The sequence below is a fragment of the Lycorma delicatula genome, chromosome 2 (assembly GCF_047948215.1).
Source record: "Lycorma delicatula isolate Av1 chromosome 2, ASM4794821v1, whole genome shotgun sequence".
Classification (NCBI taxonomy): Eukaryota; Metazoa; Arthropoda; class Insecta; order Hemiptera; family Fulgoridae; genus Lycorma; species Lycorma delicatula.
Genome location: NC_134456.1, coordinates 206418983 through 206438878, shown reverse-complemented (window position 1 = coordinate 206438878; position 19896 = coordinate 206418983). Strand labels below are relative to the sequence as shown.

The following is a 19896-nucleotide window of genomic DNA, read 5'->3' as shown; positions in this document are numbered from 1 at the left end:
ACTAAATTTAGCCTTTCAACTAACAGTTATATAAAGATTGCAATAAATTCAAATAAAAATAACTGAAATAATTGAAACAGCATATCACAGATAATTTATGATTATTGATAAATCAAGAATCGCTTACCTGCTTAAAAAATAAAGGTAAATTTTGTAATTCACAAAAGAAAATGAAACAGGGAATAAAACCTGGCTCATAATAACATACAAAATTAATTTATTATATTCAGTATTAAACAAAAATCATTCACTTCATATCATAAATAATAATATACAATTTTATATATATAAATCATAAGAGAAATTTAGGGAAAATATTTTACATGTAAAAAAAATCAATCTCCAAATTTTTTCATACAAACCCAAAAAAATATTCAAATATTAACACTCAACTGCTCGTAGTGACCAAGTTCAATGATCAGTATTGACTAATTGCTCATCCTTATTCCAAATTCATTTGTTAACTGACAACATTAATACTTATTACCTGTGTCTCTTGCATTTACTGACCAGAACTGAATTTCTAGATTGCTGGATTAATTTTTAAATATATTTACAGTAAATAAATAAGTCAGCGTCTGTTACTAAATATACGTTTTTAAAACCTGCATTATTTAAATTTAAAATTCATAATTATACTCAGCATTCTTTGCATATTGATGAACTGTCAGTGTCTTAAGTTGAAAGAACTGATGCTACAAATGTAAGCCATAAATTTTAACAGTAATAAGATTTTATTACTAGAAACATGATTACCATCGATCAAATGTTTAATTTTTAAAACCAATAAAAACTAACAACAATCCAATGCACTTCAATACTTGATAAATTTACTGTTAATTTCTAATTAACCTTAAGAATATTGAATATTTTCGTCGTGCTGATCATCCTTTATGTCTATTTCTATTCATACTACAGGATGAAAATGTTAAAATCCTTAGTATGAGGGGCATCTGAAATGTAAAGCATACTGGAACATAATGGGAGAACAAAATGTTGCACAAAGCGACAGGTACTGCCACCTTGTAGTTTCAGTCCCCTAATATTTCAAAACCAACCTCATCGACCTACCTTCTCATTTTCTGTCAGTCCGATTAATACAGACTCAAGTCAGCCAGCAATGACAATATTGTCAACAGATTTTGAAATATTATCATGACAAGAAAGATGAAAGAAGAAATTTGGGCTCATCAAGAAGAAAAACATGGAATACCAGCGCTATGATCACCACAATCTTAAATTCAAAACATAACACTCTGCAAAAAAATTCTCTTGAAAGTGTTCTGGGATTCGAAACATATGTGCATAACTAAATACCTGGAAGCTGGGTATGACTCAAATTGTGTGCTATACATATAGACATTAAAACAACTTAGGAGACGTGTCATGTTCAACGATACAAAGCTGATAGATAATTCTGTAACACAATAATGCTCAGCCACATGCATCACACACAACCACCAGGGCTCACATGAAGTTGAAAATTTAAACCTATTCCACACCCTCCAGACTAAAAAGATTTGGTGGCCTGCAATTTTCACTTCTTTCCACAATAAAACAGAGACATTAAGGATACTCATTCACCATATATAATGAACTAAAGGATGCAATAAGATCATAAATCAAAGAAAGACTACCAGCATTTTTCTCTGTCAAATGAGAAAACCAATTTATTGTTAGGTAAAATGTGTACCCGTAAATGATAACTATCTAGAAAAATAAATTTTAAGTTTGTGCAGCAAATAAAATGTACTTTTATGGCATATTTGTTTCAATCACAGAAGAGTATTTCTTTACAGGATTAGTAAAATAAAAGTGAAATGTTAAATAATACTTAACTGAAAGAAAAAAGCTCTTCTCCCCCACACTGATAAACTTCATTTTATAAAATAACAATTTTCAACTGATGAAACTGAAATTACAAGGAATTGGCTGCTTCCAATTCTACTTGTGGTGAGGAAGTCATCATCCCGGTTCCCTCTATAACGAAAGCTTGCCCCAACTGCTCTTTTGTAGAGAATTTAAATCTTTTCTTAATAATTTACCTATAATGCTTTAATATCCTAAAATATTACAACACCCTTACCTCTTTAAACTTATATTAATATTGAAACTACTACAAAATTTAATCCTTATAAATACAAAATTACTTATGAATTTTGTAAATGGGTAAATCTGTAATACCAAAATGTTAATATGTACTTTCTCCTATAAAATTATATAGGCATTTTAATTTTAAGCTTCTAACATGGTATCCACTTTACAGCATAAAAACTCTAATCGTAGTGATTTTCCTGTCTAGAGAAGGCTTTAAATGAAATCAAAGTTAATAAATCACGAAATGTACGAAAATTAAAATGGGTAAGGGGACAGGATAATCAAATATAAATAATTAATTTACATACCTCTACACTTACCAACCCTCATGTCAGCAATCAAAAGCCAGTTTTCATCGCAATATACTATATTTTGATATTTTTAAAACTATTTATTAATGGCACAAATGCAGATATGAAAATAAAATACTTAATTCCAACCATTTTTCCTTCTATTCTATATAAATAGTACCAGATTAAAAAGACAAATATTTAAAAATATCAAAATTATACATATTATAGCAACATTTTTTGTATCTTCTTAATAATCAATAAGTAATAAATATAGCTGGGAATATCAAAAATTAGTTATGATATGACATAAAACAATGACACAACTAAGTAAGAAATCACCTACTGTACTATAAATGTAAATAATTGGTATTCATATAAAAACTACAGTACTTTTGAAATCAATCATCGTTAAAGGCTCCTTCTTCAACATTTTGCCAATCCTTGTTATTCCTCTCCTTATGCTCAACATTACAGACAGTCTATCTTATGATTTATTACTTAACCTTATATTCCAAAATTTTAGTCATTCACATACAAATAAATTATGTCTAATTCTGACAACAGATGTTAAAAGTGATCAATCCAAATCCCACATTGTTAATCATGTAGTTAATAAAATCTGAGCATTTTAAAGATATGAAATTTTTAACATATTCAATATCATAACTTTGTTATTTTGCTAACAGCAGATAAAATGCAATGTGTTTTTTTAACGCTAGTCTATTTGAAAGACATGTTTACCATAAAAAAACATAATAAAGCAATAGATAAATCTACGGTGATGGTTTGCTATAGCATTTTAAGTTGCTTGTTAATCATTTATCATGTAGTAAGATACACACAGTTTGATCAAATTATTTATCACTATATATTATGATGCCACAATGATATTAATATATGTAAGTTACTTACTTTTATTAACTAGTTAATAAAATGACTGTGTTGTAATTTCTAATTTAAATCAATCCAGCTTGTTCTGTACTTTTTGTATTACAGTTTTAAGAAAAGTTTTTGCTTAAAAATGTGTATTTATTTTTTTTATATACAGGTTAACAGAAGTTAAATTTTTTACTTACTATTTTGCCAATGTTTATAGTGCTACTTTATTAAATGTTCTGCATTTACTTTAGCTATTAAAATAACACATTATCTATTTTAATAGTTACCTAGTTTTTCTCTTCTAACTTAAAAAAGGTTTTTACTATTATATTATCATCACTAAAAACAGAAACGTACTAGTAAAAATTCTTTTATATTGAAATTTTTTACGGTTTTAAACATCTTTAAATAGGAAATAAGTTTAAAGAAAGTCTGAATCAATTGTATAATAAAGTAAAACTGTATTTTAATGTCATAAGATTTTTTTTATAAATTGTTATTATAAAAAAATACTTACTATATGATGAAAATTGCAATTAGTTGTATTAAAACCAGTTGAGAGAAATGGCAGTAAAGAAGTATCAATTCACCCACTAATTCTTTTCAAATAGACTATAGTAAAATATAAAAACATTTGTTAACCATATAAATCTACAAGAAACAGTCAAAAATATAATGACTGATACTGGCAGCATAATATAATGAATGATGAAATCAAATACCTACTATCATTCAAATTTAGGTATTTCACAATTTTAGATGTAAAAATTTATGCTAAAACCAAAAATTTTTAATTATTTCATCCCTAAACAGATCCATTTCACTCTTACAATCAACTGCTTGATATCAAATTAAATTAAATATTGCAACTTTAGATCACAAATGATGAGTTTTAGAGAAAAAAGAACTTGACTAATCATACAATAGATATGAAAACTTACACTTTAATTGAAAATCACAGTAAGAAAATAAAAATTAAGTCACAATTACAGTAATAAGCAAGAAAAATTAGTAACAGCTAAAATATTAAGAGTAATAATAATAATAATAAATAAAAGATACCTTGACACCAATATATTAAAATACATATTGCAAACACCGGTATTATCCCATCAATCATAATGACAAAGTACAAGCAATGACTACAAAAGTGATTGCACATTTAACAAGCTGGTAATCACCATAATCATGTTTTCACATACAATATAACTTCAAAAAGTTCCTTCATATAAATATAATAATATACAAAATGGTATAAAAAATACAGAATCAATAAAATCAAATATTCATTTCAATAGAATTTCATTTCCTTACAAGTACTTCACTCTGATACTAAAATCTCTGTGTTGTGTAAAAAGACACATGTGTAATAAAACTAAGAACTATGAAACAAAGTTTCATTTTATTAGTTTAAGCTGAGAAAATCATGTATGAATGTAAAAAACAAAATGGATAGAGAAATATTTTACAGATTCTACAATCTACACAAAGCATGTAGGCATTAACAGTAGTCAGTTAATTTCAACATAATCTACAAAAAAATATAAAAATATATCCAAAAATCTTAATATTGTATTTTGCAATAGTAAGTTTTGTAAAAAAAAAATCTGTCTAAACTGAACTGAAGTGTAGACCTCTAAAAATTTAATTTAATTTGTGATGGAATAAATTCCTCAGAAGGTATTCTATGCTAAACATTTCAACTTTCTAAGATTGAGATGGTAAACTAACCAAATTACCCCAGGGAGTTTTAATCTCTCAAAAGAAAAATTACCTTCACAACTTGCTATAGATTCCAAGGAGCAGGATACATTTCTTAAGCCAAATTGGAGAGGTTTGGAATCATTAAAATTAAAAAAAAAGTAATTTTTAGCAACACTAAATGTAAATTCATATTAAAAGTGGGAAAATTTAAAGAACAAGAAAAAATTTTAAATCAGTTTAAAACTGACAACTATTCTTTACAAGAAACAAGATTCACGAATGGAAATCCTTTGGACTATCGGAATTTTAAAATTCTAAAAGGAAAACCAGCCAAGGTGGTTTAGGAATCACCTACAAAATAAATAAAAAATACAAGATAACATAATTGATTTTACCTCCCCTAACAATATATCCTCCACTCTAACACTGAAGATTAAAAATGAACACTATGACCTAATTTTCACCTATCATGGCCTGATTAACCAAGACAACATTAACAATAAAGAAAAAGTTTTGGAATGAATTAGAAAACACAATTCCAAACGACTAAATAAAAAATACATTCAAATAATAGAGGGAGATTTTAACTCTCAAATAGGCAAAGAAGAAAAAACTGGGAAACAGGTGGAAGATTCTCAGTAGATAACAATACTAATAAAAATAGAAAAAGACTAATACAACTCTGTAAAAACACGGCCTGAAAATAACGACAACCAGATTTAAAAACATCCAAAAAACTATAACCTTGGAAACAATCAAATTACATGCTAGGGAAATTTCAGATACATCATGTGGAAATCTCTTTGAAACAGTTAACAAAAATTCAAAACATTAAAATAAGAAAAACATACTTTGACTCGGATCACTACCTTTCAGAAATTAAATAAAATTCTTCCCTAATTCTAAAAGAAAACTATAAAACCCCTCCTTAAATTCAACATTCAGATGTTAAAATTCAACAAAACAGAGAAGGAACTGGAAGAATTTCAAAAACTCGAAGCTAAAGAATGGAATGAAACATCAAAAATAAGAGATAACTTTTAAAGTAATTGGCAAAATTATAAAGGAAAAACATGCATGGTGAAATGAAAGTTGTGAAAAAGTTCTGGAAAACAGAAATACTCTTTGGAAAAAATTAGGAGCGATTCCAAATAAAGAAACTTGAATAAACTTTAAAAACTCCCAAAAATCTTCAGACAAACAAAAGTAAAATTTTGAAAAAGAACAGGTAAAAACAATTGAAAGTGGACATCCTGAAAAAAAAACCAAGAGATTTTTAGAGAACATTTAAAAGTAAATTTAAAGGTAATGAATTGTACAACAATTTTTAAAAAAATGAAAATGGTACATACAAATATACAACCAAGAAAATGTTAAAACACTTTAAAATGCTTTGAGAACCATTCAACTGCTCTGAATCCAAAGAATTATTTATTTTGTAAAACCTTATCAAATTAAAATAGAAAACCTACTCCAAATGAAAATGAAATCCAAGAGCTAACATAACAATTAAAAAATAATAAAGGTTTTGGAGAAGATAACATAACATCAGAAATTTTAAAAATTAATTTCCCCACGTTAACTAACAAAATTAAAACTGTTTGTGAAGAAATATGCCTAATGAAAACAATCCCAGAGTAATGGAAAAATTCAATAATATACCAGCTTCACAAAAATAAAGTAAAACAGACCAAAACAACTACAGAGGAATATCACTTTTACCAGTTCTTTACAAAACTTTATGTAAAGCACTAGAAAATAGAATAATTGACAAAGTTGAAAATTATTTATAATGTTGAAAATTATTACTTTATAGAAATAATAATTATTTTATAGCAATAATTATATAGAAAGTTAAAAATTATTTATTCAGAATATCAGGGTGTTTTTTTAATTTTTATTTGCATGTATAAAAATTCATGAATCATGCTTAAGAGATTATAACCCTTTAAACCGAAACTTTTAATAGGTTAACTGTTATGAGACATCAAATGATATCACAGACAGTAATCCATTATTGCTATGAGACATCATTTGATGTCTCAGTTTCATAATCCAATACTTTTCAGAGACATCAAATGATGTCTTATTGTAATGTCACACTTATGTCGCAATTATTGTTTATTTAAATTTTTTTTGTATCGAATTACACATTATTTTAAAGATATAGTTCTGTATATTTTTGTGTTGTAGGTAGCACAGTTTTTTTTAAAAACATTAATTCTTTAATTTGAAATTAAAGAATGTTTTTTTTTAAATCACCAAATAAAAGCTAAGAAAACATAATTGAAGAGTGTAATAAAATGTGAATTAATTTTAATTGTTTACTGACAAAGTTTAGTTAGATTTTAATATCAAGAACTCTTGATTTTAAAAAATCAAATTTTACTTTAAAAATCTCAATTCAAAATATAATTATCATTAAGATGTGCTTTTATTACAGAAGAGAGTGACTTTTAGTAATTTATGTTAAAAGAAAAGTATAGCAATTAATAAAAACAGTATACAAACAATTCTGGAGTTATAGCATTAAAAATAAATACAATCAGTTGTTAATAAGTAAAAGATATTACAATTCAATTAAAATATGAAACATTCTGAGACATCAATTGGTGTCTCATTATCTATGGTTGCTATGAGACACGAATTGATGTCTCAACTTTATTTTTGAATATTTCAAAAAGTATATTTTTGGTATGAAAGATTAGTAATATGACAACAAAACTTTTATTGAAACTGAAAAAAAAAAAGTGGTAGCACTGGTGGATATTTTTAGCAAGATAAGTATAGCAGCCTTGGAAATGTTGCATTTTTCAGTGTGGCAGTCAACCTGTTTAAGATCTTGAATAATCATTTTTCCAAACAAAATATTTTGAAAATCATTAAAATACATAGTTCTGATAATTAAAATTTCATCAAATTTATTGATGAGTACAATTTTTTATATCTTATATACAAATCTGTTGTAAAAAAATGACAAAAAATATTTTCAGCTACATTATTAAAGCAAAATAAAAAAAAAAGCTGAATATAGTTCAGGATTTTATCAATGTAATTTTCAAATATCTACATACTCTTCAAAATATTATAAAATTATGGAACATCAGGAATGTGTATTGTAAAACAATACACAGTAAAAGACTAACAAAGTTAACTCCCTTTAAAGTAATGTCTTAAAACTTCATAGTCAGGTCAAACTATTACTGTCTATAAACACAATAGTTTTTATTTTACGTTTACCATTATTAATAAAAATCTAATCTCATGAAAATATAAATGAAAGTAAGACCTAAAATAAGAAATAAAGACAAAAAATTACAATAATAAAAATTACAAAGTCTTTTATTAAATAACAAATTTTTATATAATTAATGAATTTAAGATTTTTTTTTTATTATATCATTCCAGGAACTTTAAGAAGTTAGTTAATCTCAAGCATGATGTAATACAAACCTTAAATATCATATACCAAATGTTTAATACAAATAAAAATAACAGTCATAAAACAGTTACACATACAACATATTGACAAAAAACAAATATATTATTCTAAATCTGTTTTAGTTACAACCATTTAAATACCATGCACACTTAACACACTTTTTTCCACAAATTTATATCTGATTTTGTTCAATGTACACCTAAAAATTACAAATTCATCATACACCTGTCACAGATTTAATTAACAAAGCATTTGTAAGAAGTATTATTATAAAACTGATAAATAAAAAGTAAAATAAAATTATTGAAATTAAGTAATAATAAGATTAAAAAATATTGAACAACACAGTCGTTATTTCTTACAGTGAAGGTTACTCCAGTACATTAGGTTGAGTATAGACTGATGTCATGTTTATAATTAACTTACCAAGCTCTAATAATAATAATTTCAACAAAAAAAATGAAACCTTTCTTCTTTAAAAGATTTAGATTATATAACCGGATTCAGAATCATAAATTAATTAAAATTAAACAGTTTTAACTGCTAAAAAAGAAATAAACATAATTAAAAATACCTGCTTATTTAATACTTAACTTATGAATAAATTCTACTAGTTTTCAATCTTTAATAAATGTAATTATTGAGCATTGTTATAAACATACTTTATGTTAACAATGATATTTTCCATTCTTCAGCCATGCTCAATTCTGGTTTCCTTATAGTAAGCGCACCTTTACTGCTATCATACGATGTTTCAAGGTCAAATGATTCACCACCTAAAAAAAAGGAATCATAATTATGCAAGTTCAAGCAATTGTTGAATTCACAGTTTTTGAAACTAATTCTGTTATTTGATCTCAATGTGTTTGAAATTAATTTACAAATACAGATAATTTTAAATGCTAGTGTTATCGGACATAGACCAACGCTTAACTATATTTATGTTTACAACCCTAAAGCATAATTTAAAAAAGATGATTTTTTAAAGCTTTTATTATTTTTTTTCTTTAATGTATGTATATAACTAGTAAATTTATTTCATTATTGGTAAATTATTACCTCTGTATTGTTGCAAACTCTCTAAAACCCCTACTAGTTAGTAGTTATTTATTAACTAATAAAAAGGACAAAACAATCAGTAAGGTTCTTCTAAATGACTTCTACCATTTAACATGGTTTATCTTTTCTTTCTTACAAATAGAAATGGAAACATTTTAAACTATTTATTTATGCATTTATTTTTTTTTAATTCATCCCCTACTATATACTCAAGTCAAGGGCTACCCAAAACTTGAATTAAATCAAATTCTAAACCAGCAACTGCACTTACTGATGATTGGGAGGGAAAAACTTTTCAATAAAACAAAAACAATTCAATTCAAAAGTGCTGCTTCAATCTTTTTTTTTGTTTAAATTTTCTTTATCACTCTAGTAACATCATATAGTAAATTTCTCCATTAACTTTGTCTCTCTGTTAAGATAGCTTACATTCAGATCAAAGCCTACAATTAAGCCGATTACAGATTTCTTATGTCCATATTTTTACTATACATCTAATGACTGTAATGAAGTCTGGAAACATACCAGGTGTAGTGAAATATATTCAATTTAATATCAGTGCTTTAATAGACTGCATGAATATCTAACAATTGTTAACAACGGCATCTAAGTGTGTATTTCTAATCTTAGTTTTCTTTTTAAATAGTGCATTTACTACCAGTAAATTTTGTAATAAGATATTAGAGTAACATAGTATATATATATATATATATATATATATTTATGTGTGGGTGCACGCGCGCGCTCACATTATAATATACATATAAAATAATAAAATATTAATTTACAGTTATTTAATATTTTATCATCTCTAGTACAATTACTTGGTTATATAATGAAATGTTAATTTAACAGTAACGCAACATAATTTTAATGGTGTGTTAAATACAATACAATACATACACACACGGATTAATGAGTTAATAATTAATATTTGCTTCCAGTAAATATTTAAGTAGTCATTCTGCATAAGACAGAAAGATGCACTCCTAGATAGATCAAACGTAAGAACATAATTTTTATGTTAGATGAAGTTGAATTATAGTTACTTCAAAAACCTATCTAAGGATTTGGATGCCAATTGTTACAAATGTAATGTTCATAAGTGGAGATTTAAAACAAACATATACAGACATATAAATATTAAGTTAGTTAAGTGCGGAATTTGAGTTGACAATATGTTAATATAATTATTGAATAATAACGAACTGATTTAATTTAGGTTATAAGGAACTAATGAAAGAGAACCATTCTCGTAATGTTTGGCAATGAATATTCCAAATAATTAAAAAATGGAATAATGTAATAAGAAGAAATAATGCAGATTTTAGGAACAAGAAATTAGTAATAAGTAATTAAAAACTAGTAACTGAAAAAATTATGACTTCAAAATAAATCCCTTACATCTTTGTACAGGAAGTTGACCAAACTTGATAGTTTTCAAAATTTATTTCAGGTCATATTTAAGGCACCTGATCTTGTGGTCAAGCAGAAATATATACGCAGCATAAACATAAATGTGAAATATGAATTTAGATCAATTCTTAGAATTAAGTTCAACTAAGTTAAATAGAACTAGATATTGGCAATTGTGTTGCTAATTACAAATTCCAAAACTTTTAAATGAACAAGTATGGTATATTATATTAAAATAATTTGATGTTCAAATTAACTTGTAAGTGAAGTTATCTTTAAGATGTTTATTGGCATAAAATACATTGAATATTGTTAAAACATAATAACTTTCATTTTAAGAGAGTACTAATCACTCATCATGAATATTGACAATTTACTTCAGTACATGATATTTCAATGAATTTTTACTGAAATTAAAGATTAAAAAGAAACTATTTACCTAATAAAAAAAATCATTAGATGAGAAAAGCAAGTAAGAATTAAAAATAAAAAGTGTTAAAATAAACATAGTACTTACTTTTGGTCCTGATAGCTTTGGCTTTATTAATTCCAGGCTTAATTCCAATAATTATAACTTTTTCAAGCCATGATTTAGTGTCATAATGATTATTATTTAAAAACCTGAAATGAAAAATGATAAGTGACATTATCATTAACCTGTTCATGAAAGATGACATGCATAAACTCAACATCAAATACAAACTCAACATCGATAAACAGACATCACACACATAATAACATGTCACCTATTTACAACATTATACTTTAATAACTCTCCTCAGATATCAGTTGTTTTCATTGACTATTTTACCTTTAATTTCTATGCAACAGAAAAATACTGATCTTTATTTTACACATCTGTAGCCACAGGTCATGTTTTACTGGTTTGCCTTCACATGCTGGTAGTCATTTATTTACCATATGTTTTGGTAGATCTAACCTAACCTTTATGTCTATAATAGAAATACTGACAAAAATTCATAAAGCACATACGCATAAGTTTTTGAGAATGAAATAAAATCTAAGAGTGATTTACAATCAGATACAGAATCGCATGAAATAATGATTGAGCTTTTTAAGAAATGCGAAAATAAACTAGAACAAAATAATGTTATGGGAGTAGAATTTATAAAATATTTATGATAAAAAATTTTGCAAAATGATAAAAACTTTTGCAAATTTATGATAAAAATATTGCAAAAAATATGTTTATAAGCAGTAAAGTGAAAATATATCAAATAAATTATTAAAAATGTTAATAATATTGTAATGTTACATTACTTTATCGTAACTTCTGAACTAAATCGATAGTTTTCTCACTTGTAGGTCCGATTAATTATTTTCCCTAGTTTGTGCTATTGTGTAAAACAAATTTTACAAATACGTAATTTTAAACAGAATGCAATGAGACCCATTATGGAGTATAACTGAAGGATTTATATCATAACAGTTAGAAAATACCTCATTCACATGCTTCTCATACATCACTGATGCGTATTTCTAATTATATCTACATTGAATGAGTTAATTGTCTTTAATTATATAACTGGAATTAAAACTTTCTGGTCTAATACTTTTACAGAATTCTATACCTGTGATCTGACTATTATTTTTTATGCCAGTTAAAAAATACAATTATAATCAATAATCCACATAATTATAAACATAATCATAATCCATCCATCATCACATAATCATAATCCACATAATTATAAATCATAACCCATATAATTGTAAACAATAATCCACAACTGACACAATTACAAGATTTCGAGGACCAAAGTCCAATCAATTAGAAATTAGACTTAATATTTAGATTTTGGTTTTAATAAGAACACTCTAACTTTTAATCTGATTGATTTATTTATTAACTAATTTAAAAACGTTTAAGTAAAATGGTTAATTTATATCATCTCACTCTAAATAATTTGATTCCAATACAATAGTGAAAAGTTTACCTAGAAGTAAACACACTTTTTTCTCATTTTACAGAGTGCATTTTTACTCCTTGATATTATGTTACAGCATACAAAAACACTGGTTTTAAGAAACTGATTTGAGAATATAGCATTCAAGGGGTTATTTTATATTTCTGTTATCATATAATCCTTAAAATTATTGTTTAAAATTTTAATGTAACCTTTCTGGACCAGTCCAGATTAATAAAAGACTTTTGTATTATTAACAAATGGTTCTTACTATGTTTAAATCTATTTATGGCAACAGCTACAGTTTCAGGATTCTTTCTTTCTTTCAAAATAATTATAACCAGACTACATTTAAAAACTTAATTTATAATAAACTTGGGTTCGCTAGCACATGGCATAAGTTTCTCATTAATTATTGTCCTTTTATTAAACAATCAATCAATTCTAATCAACTTAAAATAATTATCATAAATTTATCTTGCTGCAATACTTGCAATAAATCAGTACATTTTACATATACTGATCCCTCCTTTTAGATCAAGTACTTAATCTGCAAAAAACACAATTAATAATAATAATCACTATATTTTAAACAAGATTACTGCTTCTCAGAAATATCAAATAATAGCATACCAGTTCAAATTAATATTACTGCCCATTTCACTCAAACTAAAGAAAGATTTTTAATTAATCTTTAATGTGCGTTTAGATAAAGAAAAGTGTATTTTTCCCCAAAAAAATAAAATTTTAAAGAACAGTTTAGATTGTAATTACTATTTATTAATTTAATAATGGATACAAGTTAAAAATATTTTTATTTCAAATAATTATATTGAAAATACAATCATTAACTCTTTGTAAATGAGATTCAATCATTATCTACTGTTCCCACAAGGGTTTCATTATTAAACAACATCGCAATGAGCCAAATTTGCTTGTTTTATTTAGAAATGCAATATATCTAACAAAAATCAAAATTAAATTAGGAGCCAACCATAATTTACAATAACCAATCAAATGAACATGTAGCTTCAGTCTAAATGAAAATAAATAATGCATATGCTTAAGCGTGAAACTGAAAGTAACAAGCAAGTAGAATACATTATATTATTCTTTATTATAAAATTGTCAGCAGCAAATACAATCCAATTATTAAAAGCCTAAAAAACATGGACAAAATAAAACTATATGAACCCAAAATAATTTGTATATCCTGTGTTTATATGAAATGAAATTATTGATGAAAATTGTGTTAAAATACAAGATTTCCTTTATTAAAGATTGGCTAAAACATTAACTGCTATAAAACAAAAATACACCACATTAACACTGATATAAAAATAACAGAAATATTTCAATAAACAAAACCAAATATGAATACTCACTTTGATGTTAGCTGATTATTGGCAAATTCAAAATACGTGAAAATGGATTTTTTATTATAAAGATGCTGAAAAGTTGTGCCATCATCAATGTAAAGATTACCACTAGCAGTACCCTAAAACAACAAACAAAAACACATGATAAAATGAAATATTTAAATGATCCACTCGACTAAATAAGAAAGCTGCCAAATTAATGCTATAGAATATGTTTAATTATATACAAATTATAAATTAAAAATGACCAATTATTCTGACCAAAAGCTTAACTTACTAATAATGATTTTAATGAAAAAGAACATTTTTAACAAATTAAACAATTTTATAAAATAAATTTTATATATTTTTTTTTTATAATCAATTTCTCATCCCAAGACACTTAACAGTTACCACTGAAATATTTTTTTAACTTTAGTTTATTAAAGTTAGTTTTTATTATTTTCAATATTCATTAGTTTAACTAAAGAATATTTAAAAATTTTTAACATTATTTTTACAAAGCTAGTCCACTAAAAAATATTCAAACAGTAAATCCCACATAAGTTAACAACAAAAGGTGAGCATTTATTTTTTAGAGTTATTTTTTAAAACTAAAGTATACTAGCTGTATTTTAAAGACTCAGTATTGCTTTGAAACATAGCTTCATGTAATAATAGGTTTGAAGATTGTTGAAGGAAGTTTTTAAAAATTGTACTGAATTTTTCTTTTTTCAGATTACCTTACCTGAAAAAAGTACAAATAAACTAATTTAACATATTTATTTTAATTACCAATAAAATATTGAAATTGTGACAATAGTAACAGAAAAAAAGATGATAAATCATTTTAGTGAATGACAATATTGAATACAACATTTTTCCCCAAAAAAAACAAAAATAAATAAACCTGTTTATTTTTAATAGAACACAGTTTAATAGATATGAATAACACAAACTAATACCAGAAATGCACCCAAAATGTAAAAAATACACTCTTACTTGAATGACTATATAGCTCCCACTTTGTTTTATTAATAAAATCCAACAAACATTTAATCCACTAGAAACTAACAGAAATCTTCTTCAACAAAATGAACTAATAGGCAATTTTAAACAGCCAAAAATAATGTGAATACACAGAATGAATTTAATGTAGAATCAAACAGTGCAATTAACTTACGCAGCCTTACCTGATATGGTAATATCAGGTAATTATTATATATAATATATAATATATAATAAAAATGATAGGTGTTTCTAGCTTCAATTCTGAAGCTAGAAACACTTTTTGTCTAAAACACCCGTTTTTGTCTATCAGACAAAAACATTCCTAACAAATGCACACACATGCGCACATGCAATCTTGTGTAGACACACTCCCTACATGTAAATCCCTACATAGGGATTTAGCCTACATGTAAATTTCAATCGTTCGTGTACTCAACTTATTTCAGCTGACTCAGGGTTTTGTTTGAAGAGGTCAAAAAGGAAAGTTTATAAATTAATTATTTCAACTTTATTTAACTGAATATTAGCGTAAATAAATTCATTAAATTTTTCAACAAATCTCTCATACTTTCATTTTAGTTTTTTAAGAGTAAACCTTAATTACAAAACATAACAATAAAATTAGCATTTAATAATGAATCATACTAGTTTCAGAGAATGTAAACTTCTCTAACAATAAAAGAAAAAAAGAATAAGAAGTTACAACAAACAGTAAAGGCAATGAAAAAAAATTAAGATATCTTCATCGAAGGAGGAAAATTCAGTGGGAACCAGAAAAATTATGTATGGAATTAATAAAATTCATCAACAGAAAGACCTGGCAAATGAACATTAAATATAGTTCATCGGCCTGTTTCATTTTGAAACAGGCTACTTTTAGAAATTAGAACATTAGAATTTCAAAACAAAAAACAATCCATGTGTAACAAGAGCTGTAATGCTTTCAGTAAATAGTAAGTTTGAAGCGATTATGATTAGTACAGTGAAAACTCCAACTTTGTTTAACAACCAGTGCAAACTTGCTGATCTTAAAAATAGGCATTGATGAATAGATTTTTTGCAGGCCAATTCTAAAAGCAGTTTATACTACAACAAAAATATTTAAATTGTAATGTAAAACTATGAAACTATGTCAAACTAATCCAAGTGAAAGATTTTTAAAATCAGACAATAGAAACATATTATGAAGTATTTTCCTTCTATTATCACTAAACAGTTTAGTCAATAAATCAATTAAAGAAAATTCAAACATTCATTGAAAATGAACTTGAGTCTAAATCCTTTTTTTAAAACTGAATGATTCTTGATGCCATTTACAGACCGAGTAATGATCCCGATATTTACAAATATAACCTTGATTATTTCTAGCCAAACATTAATGATCGACTCGGATAATGAAACAATAAAATAAAAAATTTAAGCAAAAGTTTATGAAAAACAATTTTTGAAATTTTCAATTACATAAATAAGAATGAAAAATGACAACTTATGGATGAATAAACAATGAGAGTACTTCAAAATAAAGGTTATTCAAAAGGAATTAATTAAGAGGCAATGACAATACTTAGTTTAGCGAAGTGTTGCATATGACAAGTACTTGAAGCAGGGATTTCTTCTGTTTCTCTTGATTTTTGTATCTCTCCCGAACCTTACAATATTGATGAGGTTAATAAAAGAGTAAAAAAAAAAAGCTGAAAGTCAGAAAAACAATATTGCAATACTTCTGAAAGTAAGGAGGAAGTGCAAAAACAAATAAATATATGAATGCAAGGACTACAATAAGGATAAGTACAAAGAACCTGACAGTTCTGATTTGAGATAAGAAACAACATAAATTATGGGAACACGAGTCAGATGTAGTAAAGAGCTGCAGCTAAAACATTTAGGCAGTAAGATACAAGAAAACAGAGGTCTAAATTTAGAAGTCTGCAGAAGAATTTTCCCAATTTTTTTTTTTTTTTTTAAGATTTAGTTTGTTTTTTAAAGTATTTTTTGGTTTGAGGGATATTTTGTGGAGTAGCAATGTCATAAAATATGTATAAAGGTTCTGAATAAGTCATATTAAATGTTGATCTTGACTGATAAAGCAAGGATATGGAGTACTACAAGTAAAAAGGTTTTTCTGCAGAAATGAAATCTGTACAATTATCATTGATAAGATGAAAGGTAGAATGAAAAATACAGAGAATGTCAGATTAGCTGCAGAATGGGAAACCAGACTGAAACTTTCAACAAAGTATTCAGACATCTAATAATCCGGTTTAGGCATCTAATAACTAAGAATGAGAATCGCTAATAAATTATTAAAACCGGAGAAGTAAGAAGGTCAAGAGGAAGACTGAAAAACGTGGATAAACAAAGCAAAAGAAGACAGAGAAAAATGACCTGAAAAAGTTAGCGACTGATAGAGACAAGTTAAGATAGCTAGCTTCTAAGGACCATATGCGATGAGAGTTGAATAAAGAGAAAAGAAAATGCAACTTTCCCTTCCCCTAGAATAAAGGGAAGGGAATAAGGATGCTTAAGATTAAGAGATTAGAAAAAATATTAAGAAAAGAAAAAAGAAGACGATAATAAAACAAGAAAGCAAGTCAATAAATACACCAAATGTCACATGTAAGCAGTTATCCATCATTTACAATGTTTGTAAGATTATTGATTATAACAAGCCTAAGAGGAGTTATAAACTAATCCTGCATCATCTATGTTCAACATTAAAACCATTTTTCCACCGCAAAACAAAAACATTAAATAATTTTTATTTATCCAATTACACTGAAGTTAGCAGCTGATATTTTATATGGAGATACTAGCCTGTTTTTATTTCTACAGATCACCCTTATAAATAATAAACAATAAAAAAAAGTATATATGTGTATTAATTTGATAACTTACATTATGTTGTAATGCAACTAATAACGTGTAAGGATCATCATGCATTAATACAGATGATCTTCGGATTCTCATTTTTAATGGAATAATTGAGCCACCTCTTATATAGAACGGTATCTACAAACAATCAAGAAGAAACAAAGCTGAATAATAGCTAAAACAAAAATAAAAATGTTTATTAACAAAAGGGTAATAAAAACGCAGATTAATGATTTAAAGGTTTAACTAAAACGTCATTTTTAGCAATTATATTTAACTTACAAAAAATAAAAATAAAAAATTTGGTAGTAATAATAATAATAACAAAATAAAGCTAAGACTAGTGTTCACAATATCTGTAAAATCAATTTCCTCTATTCCGGGAATTATAAATACTGTAATTTCTAATGAGTACTAGAAATTAGCTGGTTGTTTCATTTTACCACTTAATTTATCCAGCTGTGTTAGGATGTGATCCACACTTAATGTATAAAGTCTACCTTTTTCTTAGTGTAACATTTGCATTACTTTAATTGTTGAATAATGAGACGAATTCAGATAACATTCAAACAAAATTATTAATAACAAAAAAATGCAAGTTAACAAGCAAAGAAATTTATGAATAATTTAGAAACAAGCAGAAAACAGATGAATAATGTAACCTAACAGATAACAACTTAATGGAGAAACATATCAATCAACAAGTAAAATGTATACCAAAAATACAGCTACATAAATTAATGTGCCTCAGCAGCATCTCATCAAATTACAGAAACACTACTAAACACACAGCGTGTAAGAGTTTTCTAAAGTGAAACTTCCTTACTTAGTCGACACTAACTCACCAAAGATATTTTAAATTATTTTAACTAAGTTATAGTCGTAAGCCTTCAAAAAGAGCTTATATTTCTGTTTTAACATAAACAACATTTACAAAGTTTTCAAAAAATAACAAAGTTTGGATAAAATTTTCAATTAAATAATAATTGCTCTAGATAAAAACATAAACATGACTACTTGATCTCTCAGTTTACCTTACACTTCAAAATTGAGCAACAAAATGTAATAAAAACAGAATCATCAGTGTTTCAATAATCTTGTATCAATTATGTAAAAATCAAAGTTAAGTCTCAAACTATTTCTAAATAAATCATACATTAATTACAAATATTACGAGCTTGTAAATAATCAACTTTTTAGAAATTTAAATATCTTAATAAAAATAATACATATTTTAATTATTATTACCTTCTGAAGATTAACAGGTATATTCAGAACTCCATTAATCGTAAATGGTTGGTAAGTATCAAAATCATACCATATCTCTGAGTGACCAGGGAAATAGACAGGTACCTCACTCACTCCAGGTTCCGTCACAGGATGAACCAATGTCGAATTACCTGTTTCCAAAAAATAAAACTGTTTCAGTGAGATCACATTTCACTTAAAAGCAAAAAAAAATGTATTATTTAACTGGTTTGACTGCTAATCTCACATCAGCAGCAAACAGTAGTCAGCGTTACATTTGAGCTATGTCAAACAAAAGACTTTGTCTACATTATGTATATTTTTATTTTATTTTTACTAAACACCAGACAAAAGTTTTTTGAATAAAAAACATTTACAAATTTTGAATAAAAATAATTTATGTTTTTAGGGGCTTCCTTATTTTGCAGAAAAATTTTGGTAAAAATGTATTTATAAGTAAGTGACCCCTAACATAAAAAGATTAATTTAAAAGATAACTGTTTAAAAATATTGAAAAAATAAGTATAACTTTTATGAAAGTAATGAAAAAATTTGTTCTTCATTTTTGTTCCTGAATACAACATAGGTGC

The 19896-nt window shown here is 25.9% G+C and overlaps 1 protein-coding gene across 1 annotated transcript in view; it reads right to left on the bottom strand.

Moving 5' to 3' along the window:
• Positions 1 to 4193: 4193 nt before the first annotated feature.
• GCS2alpha (glucosidase 2 subunit alpha) overlaps positions 4194 to 19896 on the bottom strand; it is a 76252-nt gene continuing 60549 nt past the window's right edge. Inside the window, exons 13-17 of the mRNA XM_075357097.1 lie at positions 19307 to 19458; positions 18083 to 18196; positions 14204 to 14316; positions 11408 to 11511; positions 4194 to 9191 (exon numbers count right to left, since the gene is read on the bottom strand). Of these exons, the coding sequence (XP_075213212.1) occupies positions 9079 to 9191; positions 11408 to 11511; positions 14204 to 14316; positions 18083 to 18196; positions 19307 to 19458 (596 nt within the window). The 3' untranslated portion in view covers positions 4194 to 9078. The remainder of the gene's footprint in view (positions 9192 to 11407; positions 11512 to 14203; positions 14317 to 18082; positions 18197 to 19306; positions 19459 to 19896) is intronic.